We start from the raw sequence: 11,547 nt of genomic DNA on the forward strand, positions 1-11,547 counted from the left end.
ATTGCAGACATAGAGGACAGTTACAAGTACCTGGGGATCCCGCAGGCGAATGGGAACCATGAAGAGGCCGCTAGGAAAGCTGCAATCACAAGTACCTGCAGAGGGTCAGGCAAGTCCTGAGGAGTCAGCTGAATGGTAAGAACAAGATCCGGGCTATCAACACCTACGCCCTGCCCGTGATCAGGTACCCTGCTGGGGTAATAGGCTGGCCAAAGGAGGAGATAGAAGCCACTGACATCAAGACAAGAAAGCTCCTTACCATGCATGGAGGGTTTCACCCCAAGTCCAGCACCCTGAGCCTGTACGCGAAGCTAAAGGAAGGGGGCCGGGAACTGGTGAGTGTCAGCACCACAGTCCAGGATGAGATAACGAACATCCACGAATACATCACGAAGATGGCCCCAACTGACAGCGTGCTCAGTGAATACCTCAGGCAGCAGAAACCCAAGAAAGTGGAGGAAGGCGAGGAACCATCATGGAAGGACAGGCCCCTGCACGGTATGTACCACCGGCAGATAGAGGAGGTGGCTGATATCCAGAAATCCTACCAGTGGCTGGACAAAGCTGGACTGAAAGACAGCACAGAGGCACTAATCATAGCAGCACAAGAACAAGCTCTGAGTACAAGGTCAATAGAGGCTGGGGTCTATCACACCAGGCAAGACCCCAGGTGCAGGCTGTGTAAAGATGCCCCTGAGACAATCCAGCACATAACAGCAGGGTGCAAGATGCTAGCAGGAACACGAGAAGCTCGAGAAATACCAAGGGCTCAGAGAAGAGCTCGAGCTCGCTGTTTTTCATAGCATCCTGCTGGGCCATTTTGCGCATGCGTTAGGACAGGCCACCCTTTTGCACGTGGACTGAAAAAGCGGATGCTTTGTGTGCTGCAAGCGGGCTAAAGTTAATCACACAACTTCGTGTAAAGTAGAGCTGGGCGATATAAGATTTTTTCATATCACGATATGTTTTTTTCATTTCAGGCGATAACGATATATATCACGATATAAGCCAAATAACTATATTTGTAAGATTTAAATGTGCCGTTGCTCACAAGTAAAATGTGAAATAATCAGGAGCTTGTTTTGATTTAAATATTTATTTCCCATAATAAGTTCAACAGGGTAGATGTACTTAAGGAACATGAGACTTTTTCAGATAAATAAAGGCAAATATTGCAAACTACACAAAAGGCAGCCGCTAAAGCGTTTAAGTTTCAAAATAGAACAAACAAAACAGACTAAATTGTCAATTCCACTTAGAAACAAAATTTTAATTCTAAAAATAAATCTTAGTTTGTTTTACAGAAGATCAGACAAAATTGACTAACTTTTGTCAATATCAAATAAACTGAGAACTAAAAGGAAATTCTCCATCTCTCCTTGTTGTATAGCTTAGCTTTTCAAACAGTTTTAACAGTTACTTTAGTCTGACAAAAGCCGAATGACGAATTAGCGCTTCCAGTGAGAGATTGAGCATGCACCGCTTTATTGTATTTCCAGACTTGCTTTCAGCACAATTTACAGTGCGCGCTACTCTGTTTTAGACTTGAAATAGCCGAAATACCTTCACACTACGGAACTTCTGTGGCTCTTCCTTTCGACAATCTCTCTGGCATTGGAACCATCATCTGTTTTCTCTTCGGTAACCTTCGGTCACGCTTTCGGTTGATTTTTCTCTAGTCGGCACACTCATTTCCTGGCTGCTTCCCAAACAAATACACATGTGCGGCTTGGCACTTGTGCTGTAAGTAACAAGTCACGTGACGTGACGCTGCGGCTGTGATTGGTTCGGCTCTGCGCTACTTAATTTGGATTGGCTGTTCTTTTTTTTTTAAGAGGACAAGAGCGGTGAGGTCTATCGCAATAGTTAAATTTTTCTATCAAGAAAAAGTTATTTCGCAATACATATCGTTATCGCCCAGCTCTACTAGATACTATAGTAAATGTACACTGTGTGACCATCAGCAGCTTAGAGTAGTGACAGTCATAGTTTCATCCAGTTTTGCAGAGCAATTTCAGAGATGTTTGGGGCTTACATGGCAAGCATGTTTTTAGTTGCACCTCTAAATTTTCTCTGCTCTCTGTTGCTGACGGCAGAGTTCTGCCCCGCTGACCTCACAGGGGAGACACTCCCACCAGCGGACAAAGAGCACAGGAAAATGCGTTGCCAACCACCTGAAACAGATAAATATCTGCTTTTTAAAACCCTTTAAACCCGTTAAATGGACTGATGCCATTCATTTCTTCTTTGATTAACAGTAGTAACATCTTTCATGCACTGTATACTAACCCACATGCTAATCATGCTTTATGAAGTGATGGCAATTGCATTGTAGCATTTAATGAAGAAATAACAAAATAATCATACCAATGATTAAGCACCAGTCTTCTTTTTTCTGTGTGTGTGTGGTGTGTGTGTGATACAGGTAAATGCTGAATTCCAGCGTATTACAACACTTCAACTGGAGACTACCTTTCCGGCACAGTTAGACAGAATTGCACCTCAGCTGATGACAGTTTTCCAGAAGAAGGGCGGTGTTTCTGGGCAGAAACTTGCCCACAACTTGCAGATCATGCAAGAGGTAAATCTGAATATTGCAAATTCTATTTGGATTTCTTTTGTCTTAAGTGGCAGGTCACTGGTGAGTCAAATAAGCCATTTTAGGTGACCAGCCAAGCAATCTGAATTTTGAAATTTCATATATAAATTTTATTTACTATGTTTGAACTGACATTATGATAAAATTTACTTATTACGAATGTCAGACATTGTTTTTTTTTTCCAAATTGGTTTAATCAGCAACTCTCTTTAAACAGGCTGAAAGTGATGTTAACGTGAAAAGGGAAGCAGTTCTCAGGGCACTTTGCCTCTACCTTGGTGAAGAGGACGGAAGCCTTATTCGGGAGTACTTGGTAAGTCATTTAAGTCATTGTAAGCAAGTCATCTATACACACACTTTTTAGATTGATATTTGTGTGTGTGTGTGTGTGTATTACACACACACACACACAAACGACTAGATTGGAATTTAATTGTAGAGTTAATTGTTTTTCTTTTACCTTTTTATTAAACGTTTAGGACATTGAAGGAGATGACATCCAGAGAGACCTGAGGAAGCACACCATGGGCATTTATGTCATCAACAAGGAGGATGGACAAAATGGACATTATGATGACATTGGAATATTTGTTGAAGGGGAGATAGTCATGGACAACATTGGATCTCCGGCCCAAGCTTGTGCATTGATGCTTGGAGTAATCTATGCACTAAACCTAGCGTACCCCAAGGAATTGAGGCACTATTATGAATTCATTCAGAAAGTGTTGATGGGATTGGATGGGGAAAAGCTCTCCCCCAAAGTCCTTGGGCTGAAGAACAAAATTGCTACTGGATAGGAAGATTTCTAAAACCACACATCAAGAGAATGCTGTTATGTAAATTACTGATGACTGGTGCTCTTGTGAATAGGAGTGAAACTCTTGTATAACCATCATTCGTTCTCACGTTCTGTGTTATGTTTTGATTGAACATTTTAACTTTCAATAATGAATGAGCGGTGATGGTGGATTTTGTACTATGACAGTCATCTGTTTTCATATCCAACCCTTGCTGTTAGATCCATGCAGAGCTGATTACTGCTGATAATAAATATGAGTCACTGTTTTTGGACTTGTATTTGAGACTAAAGCAGTTGGTTTAAAAAACAGCAAGCTCTGGCCCTCCTTTCCTTTATTTTTTTTAAAAGAAACTTGTAACCTTTTTTCCTCTTTGTTTTCTCTCCTTGTTAGAAATGTCAGAGATCCCTGTGGGGGTCGAGCAGGAAAATGAGGAGGTGAACAACCAAAAACGGGGTGAGGATGGGTAGAAGCGTTTAAAAGCTGGGGGAGGGCAGAGTAAACAGGCAGTAATTAAGAGGAGAATATTCGCTATCATTGCAGTTTTCATCCCACAAAGCACTGCTTCCAAAGCTTCTTTTTTTTTCTTCTTCTACACCCAAAGCAAATTTTTCACACACCAGCCTCTCTGCCATGGTGTGTGTGGGTGTGTGGGTATGTTGCTCAGGCCGTGGGTATCTTTAATGCCAATTAAGAAAAGGGGCAGGAAAACGAACCCTGAGCTGAACCAGCCAACACTAACAGGGAGGAAGAAGCAGCATGAGAGGAAGGAGGGAAACCTGAATAAAGTGTCTGGGTTACATTATTAATCTGTTGTTGCTGTTGTAGTTGTTGTTGTTATTATTATTATTATTATTATTATTATTATTATTATTATTATTATTATTACTACTACTACTACTACTGGATATAAAGATAAGTAATTTCAAATCATGTCAGTCTGCATAAATCCTGCTGTCATCATGTTTATGTCTGTCATAATGAAAGTTTTTATGGTCCACCAGGAAGAATAGCTAATGTGAGTGCCAACAAGCAAACTTTAAATCTAGTTTATTAGATTTTCTGTTGTTGTCTTTGTTTTTTTCTTGACTTCAGTTTCAATCTCCTCTTCATTTTACTACAGACTAGACTGCAATGATGTCTGTAAAGCTTTGCTGCGGTGAGAAAAATCTCTTTGGTTCTATTTTTTGATCTGCTTTGAAAAAAAATAACAGGAAGCATAAATTTCTTGATTTCAGTTAAACGGCTTGTATGTAGGTAAAATGTGAAGTAGTTTTCTTGTCTTGAACATTTTTTTATTGCCTGTTTTTAAACAGATTGTGAATGTGATACTCATACTCAGAGCTAAACACCTTGCCTCAATGCCTCCCTTCCACTTCTACTTTAGCCATGGTGATAACTAAGTTATAGCAAACTATTAGCATGGCTCCCTGTGGCCTGGTCATTTTGAGTGAAATTAAAGTTAACCTGAGGCATGACTGAGTTTTCTTTGTTTGCTTTTTCTAAATTACTGGAAACTTATTATTTTTTTCCTTCTAAAACCCAAATCTATAGTATGGATGTGCTGAGAGAGGCCCCTGGCTTTATGATTTTCATTTTCCACCTCCAGCAGAGCTTTGGCAGCATTCCTAAGGAGACACTGAGCCTGTTCTACACTTCCACTGAACTGTAGCTGTAACGTCAATGTTACTTGTTGTGTGCACATTGGCGGTAAAGGGAGACATCAAGCTCAAATAGGAGTCCTATCTATGTCAGAGCTACTGGACACGCCCAGTAATATGGTCCTTCGCACTCCAGTCTTCCCTTGAATGCTTTCTAGTTTAATGTGCATTTGGATGTGCTAAGCGATGTTTGTTTACACATGCCAGAATGGCACCAACATGTGAACACACCTCTCCTAACCCTGCCTTACACATCAAATTGGACCAATCCCTGCTTCTTCACAGCTCTCAGTGGTGGCTCATTTAAACTACAGAAATGGCTTACCTGAAATCAGAAAGATACTTGGTCAACTTACTGTAATGATGTGATGTCTACATGACAAATTAACACTGCAAGAACTGTCATTTCTCATTTGTCACTTAGTCACTGATTCTGTAAAAAATAATATATATATATAGACAGAATTTCTAGTGGAAGGTGGTGGGAAATCTTCCATGCTGGTGGCTTCAGGATCCCATCTGATGTTTGTGGTTGTGGATCTGTTGACTTCATCTGGTGGTGGCCTCCACTGGAGCAGTCCATAGCTGAGTGTGAAATGGCGGGAATGAGAATTAACTACTCCAGTGATGCACTCTCACATCCTTATGCATTTATTTGCTTCCTTTATGTCATTATAATACTAATCTTTGTATGGCTTGGGTCCACATGAATTCATTCCAGTTAAATCATCAGTCCTAATGACCAAAAGGGTAAAATGATGGGGCAGGTTTATTGCCATTACTTTAAAACTCAAAAAAATACAAGAACTCGGCTGAGGAGAAAACTAGTACTTGGAACTAGAAATAAAAAACTAAGGAAGTAAGAAAAATGGAAATTACAAGAGAAGCATGGGACTCAGTGAACACAGGGGAAAACATACCATGAGGGGATGATGCAACATAAAACAGGGAGCACAGACATTACATACACCAGAGGAGATTAGTGCAGAACAGACACACTGGGGAACACAGCTGAATCGAGAAGGGGGCCTAAGGGTACATCTGTCACCATCTTACAATGCTGTGATTGCAGCCATTCCCAAACTCTCTGTGAATGGTACTCATGGCCATTGATTAGTGGCAAATGATCAGTGGTTGTTGATCAATGGTTATAACAATTTGTATATTATTGACCAAGAAACTGACCTCACAGCCCATTGGTCATTCAGTGGGCTAGTTTTAGTCATTGTGTAAAGGTACTACTTACAAGGTTGGGGAAACCTGCAGTCAGCTGAGACTGTCACTTGGATGAGTGACGAAACGTTTCTCCCACTGATCACGTTAGGTCCAAATGAACAGAATCAACTTTTTGGGATGAGGTCATTAAGATGAGATGGAGCCTGAGAATGGAAGAAAGCAGTCCTACATATTTCCTTAATATGTGCGTTGAAGGACATATCCTGGTCAAAAATGATTCCAAGGTGATTCCTTCACCCATCCCTCCGGGTCCGGCTATGTTTAGGAGCTGCGCTTTAGGGAGAGTGAGAGTGTGGCGATCCCTGACCCGGAAGCGTCTCCGCTCAGCTGCCGACACACCTGCACCTAATCTTCCACCTAGGTGCCGCTAATCATCCCAGTTTGGGCTGAGGTATTTAAAGGTGTGTCCGGGCGGCAGTCGACGCTGGATTGTACTCGAAGCTCGGTAGTAAAGTGTCCTCGTTATTGGTGACGTAGCTTTAGCCAGCTAGCCTTCTCATCTGTTGTTGTCGCTCGTCCTTTAGGAGGAAGAAGCACGGAGCGGAGGGTTGAAGAGAAGGGCTCGCTAGGATTATCACTCAGGAGGAGAAGCACACTCGGATTACGCCTGGGGAGACTCACCTGCACCACCACTGGGAATTTGGAGAAAACCACTGTTGGACAGTTACACTTCTTTCATCTTTGAGACTGTTTTTGAGCACTGTAAATAAACGCACTCTCTGCTTTGCATCCAGAGCTCTGCGACTGTGTCCATATTTTCCATTACCCGTGACACAAGGTTCCTCACAGTGTTACTGGAGGTCAAGGTAATGCCATCCAGAGTAAGAGTCTGGTTAGATACCATATTTCTAAGATTTTCAGGGCCGAGTACAATAACCTCAGTTCTATCTGAATTAAGAAGCAGAAAGTTAGCGGCCATCCAGGTCTTTATGTCTTTAAGACATTCCTGCAGTTTAACTAATTGGTGTGTGTTATCTGGCTTCATGGACAGATAGAGGTGGGTGTCATCAGCATATTAGTGAAAATGTATGCTTGTCTTCTGTCTTCTAATGATGCTGCCTAAGGGAAGCATGTAAACAGAATTGGTCCTAGCACTGAACATAGTTGACCTTAGTGTATGAAGAAGACTCTACATTTACATGCACAAATTCGAGTCTATTAGATAGATATGATGCAAACCAACGCAGTACCTGTAATACCTACAACTTAACCTAACTTTCAGATAGATAGCTACTGTGATGAAGTCTACTCCCCACTGCTGTGTATAATACAATAAAATACAATACAGTTTTATTTATATAGCACATTTAAAAACCCAAAGGCACACCAAAGTGCTTCACAATAATACAGAGAAAAAACATAAATTAATTAACAAAGTACAGATCGGGCACTAGCACAGACAGAAGGGAGGCACTAATAGACTGGAAGAGTTAAGTAAAATAGATATCAAACCTCAATTCAGGAAGAAGGTCAGTTCGTGAAAGCAAAATATCTACTAAGAAGATTTAATAAAAAAAAAAAAACAGAAGTAAAATTAAATATAATTTTAAAAAGGGTATTAACTGGTCGGGAAAGCCAGGTTAAATAAGTAAGCTTTCAATCTTTCTTTAAAGGATTGGATAGAGTCTGAAGCATGAATAGAAGCGGGGAGGCTATTCCAAAGGTTAGGCGCAGCTGAAGCAATGGCACGATCACCTCTGGTCTTCAGCCTAAACTTAGGTTGGGCCAGGAGTAATTGGTCATGGCTGTGTGCAGGCAGGCAGGGAAAAATGCAGGACTCATGGAGGCAAAGGTGAACTCAAAAACACTCGACTTTATTGTGGGGGTTTGCAGACAGAACAGAAAACTAGCTAAACTGGGAAGCAAATAAACTAGCTAGCAGGCAGGCAAATGGAACACACAGGGGAGTATGAAGGATGACGCAACGACGAGCAGGGAAAGACACAGACAGTAAATACAAGAGGTGAACAGGAGTGAGAGGAAACAGCTGGGAGACACGGCTAAAACTGATTACACTGACGAGACAGGGAGAGCACAAAACTGAACACACTGACATAAGACACAGACCTTCAAAGTAAAACGTGAAATGCACAGACTGGACTCAGAGACACGGTATAGATGGAGAACAGAGGGAACACATGGGCGGACACTAAACAGAGGGAGCTCAAAACCAGAACACTAAAAAGTCTAAACAAAACATCAAAATAAACCGGAACACAAGATAATAATAATAATAATAATAACAAAAAACCCAAAACGCTGGGTCAAGCGACCCAGGACCATGACATAATTGACCTGATGATCTTAATGCTCGGCAACGAGTGTACAGATTGAGGAGATCAGTGAGATAACTGGGTGCAATATTATTAAGGATTTTAAAAGTGAGCATCAAAATTTTAAACTCAATGTGATATTTGATAAGTAACCAATGTAAATCAACAAGCTGGTGTGATAGAATCACATTTTCTAGCTCCAGTAAAAAGGCGAGCTGCAGCATTCTGAACAAGCTGTAGCCTTCGAAGAGAGACTGATTGGAGACCACAGTAAAGAGAATTGCAATAGTCTAACCTGGAGGTCACACAAGCGTGGATACATTTTCCAAGGTCCCTGCATGGTATATAACATTTAGCTTTAGAAATCTGGCGCAACTGAAAGAAGCCAGATTTAACTACAGATGACACTTGCTTATCGAGCTTAAAGGAGCTATCCACATAGACACCCAGGTTATTTATAGAATCAGAGAGAGTTAGCAAGGGGCCCCAGTAGGGCAACAAGCTGGTCTCGAGGAATATGACTATCGAACACCATAATTTCAGTTTTTTTCTCATTTAATATGAGGGAATTATCCGACAGCCAAACTTTGACCTTTCACAGGCAGTCCAACAGGGAGTCAGTTGACAATAAATTTAAATGTCATCAGCGTAAAAATGATAAGAAATATTGAATTTATCAAATATGGAGCCCAAGGGTTGCATGTACAAAGAGAACAATAGAGGGCCCAGTACAGACCCCTGGGGCACCCCACGACAGAGAGGGGCAACAGAGGAAGAGTTTCCACCCATCACAACAGAAAAGGATCTATCCAAGAGGTAAGAATTAAACCAGTTAAGGGCAGAAACCTTGATGCCTACAACATGCTCTAGCCTCCCTAAGAGAATATTATGATCAACCATGTCGAAAGCCAAAGACAAATCCAATAAAACTAAAACGCCAGGGTGATTTGAATCAGCAAATATAAGAAGATCATTGTAGACTCTTAGCAGGGCAGTTTCAGTACTATGGTGTGGCTTAAAGCCAGACTGAAATTTGTCAATGATATTATTTGCATGTAAGTAGGCCTGTATTTGGAGAAAGAGGACTTTCTCTAAAATTTGTGATAAGAACGGAAGTTTAGAGATTGGCCTATAATTGGCAGGGTCTTTCTGATCGAGCTTACTTTTTTTCAAGAACAGGATGCACATATTTAAAAGCAGTTGGGACACAGCCCACTAACAATGATAAATTCATTAAAAATTAGATGCAAGGCCCAATTACCTGAAAACCTTCCTTGATAATGCAGGATGGAAGGATATCATGCATAGAATTTGAGCTCCTCGATTGTTCAATTAATCCCTTAAGAGTGGGGAGTGATAACAGCTCAAAGTGAGAAAAGGTCGACATGCATCCTAAAACCGGAAAAGGAATCAACACAAGAGAGTGAGAGTGTGAAGCCTAAACGATTAAGAAATTGCTCACAGGGAGCCTGGGAGGCCAAACTCGATGAGTCAGGACAGAGATTTATCACTGAGTTAAAGAGCAATCAGTGTAATCAAAGATTAATCAAAGATGTAATCAATTATTCTAAATTTAAATGTTATCAGAAAATAATCAGACAAAACAGGGTTTTCAGGAGACACTGCCAACTGTTCAGTTTCTATGCCATATGTTAAAACAAGATCTAGAGTGTGATTAAAGTGGTGGGTGGGTTCTTTTACATTTTGACAGAAGCCAATTGAGTCTAATAACAGATTAAATGCTGTGCTGAGGCTGTGATGTTTAACATCTACATGGATGTTAAAATCACCCACAATAATTATTTTTATTTGAGCTGAGCACTACATCAGATAAAAAGTTTGAGAAATCAGTCAGAAGCTCTGTGTAAGGCCCAGGTGGACGAAAGATGATCACAAGTAAGACTGGTTTCTGAGTTTTACAGCTGGGGTGAACAAGGCTAAGCATCAGACTTTCAAATGAATCAAAACTCTGAGCTCTAAGCTGGTGTGGAAGATTGCTGCCACAACTCCTCCTTGGCCTGTGCTTCAAGGATTCTGACAATAAGCATAATATAATATAATCTAGTATAGTATAATGTTAGTATAGTATAACATAATATAAATTGATTTTTGAGTTTTCGAGCTACAGTGGACAAGGCTAAGCATCAACCTTTCAAATGAATTAAAACTGTCTGGGTTTTTGGTTGATTAACAAGCTGGAGTGGGAGATTGCTGCAACAGCTCCCACCCCCCTCATCCTGTGCTTCGAGGATTCTGGGGAACCTAATCGGTTGAGGGGAACCATACAACATTGTTCTTTCTTTGTGATTTTTTTTCTGTGTGTGTTTAAGTTGTGTTTTGATGACTTTTGGTTTGTTTTTTGTCTGGGATCAGACACAGTCTTTAAAGGGATGGCGTTTAGGGAGGGGGGCGGGGGGTAACTGGAGGAGAGAAAATGCAGAGACATGTGTAAGACTGCAACTCTGCTTCCCGGTCGATCATAAGTAGGGTGGATGCCATCTCTCCTAACAAGACCAAGTTCCCCCAGAATGTTACCCAATTAGCTAAAAGTACTAGTGATTTTAGTGACCTCCAACTGACGTAATCAGGTGTCATTACTGCCGACGTGAATTGTAATTTTGTTTACCGTTCACCAGCAGTTTTAAAAATTCCCTTCAGTAAGAAAATTGACTATGATAATTGGTGATTATGTTTTGAGACATGTGAAGCTAGAGGCACCAGAAACCAGAGTTTGTTCTTTGGTGGATGTGTGGAAAAATGGTTAGAACAAAATGGGTTGGTGAGTTAACGGAACCTACACTACCTTCAGCTGCACCAGCTACAGGGGCCTGGCTAGCTATGGGTTTTTCAAGGGTGTGAACCGAGTCTCCAATTCAGTGATCCTGGCCTCCAGAGCTGCAAATAGGCTACAATCATTACAAGTATCATTACTGCTAAATGAAGCTGAGGAGTAACTGAACATCTGACCCAATGAGCAGGAA

The 11,547-nt window shown here is 41.1% G+C and overlaps 1 protein-coding gene across 1 annotated transcript; it reads left to right on the top strand.

Annotated features, from left to right (window-relative positions):
* The first annotated feature begins 930 nt into the window (after positions 1 to 930).
* On the top strand, positions 931 to 3,396 carry LOC146393045 (uncharacterized). Its single transcript, XM_084924493.1, has 4 exons — positions 931 to 1,161; positions 2,423 to 2,581; positions 2,817 to 2,912; positions 3,079 to 3,396. The coding sequence occupies exons 1-4, from the start codon at positions 1,126 to 1,128 to the stop codon at positions 3,394 to 3,396; spliced, it is 609 nt and encodes a 202-aa protein (XP_084780619.1). The 5' UTR covers positions 931 to 1,125.
* Positions 3,397 to 11,547: the final 8,151 nt, after the last annotated feature.

Source organism: Perissodus microlepis, chromosome 1 (genome assembly GCF_051167445.1).
Source record: "Perissodus microlepis isolate ML-2025 ecotype Zambia chromosome 1, ASM5116744v1, whole genome shotgun sequence".
NCBI classification, from domain to species: domain Eukaryota; kingdom Metazoa; phylum Chordata; class Actinopteri; order Cichliformes; family Cichlidae; genus Perissodus; species Perissodus microlepis.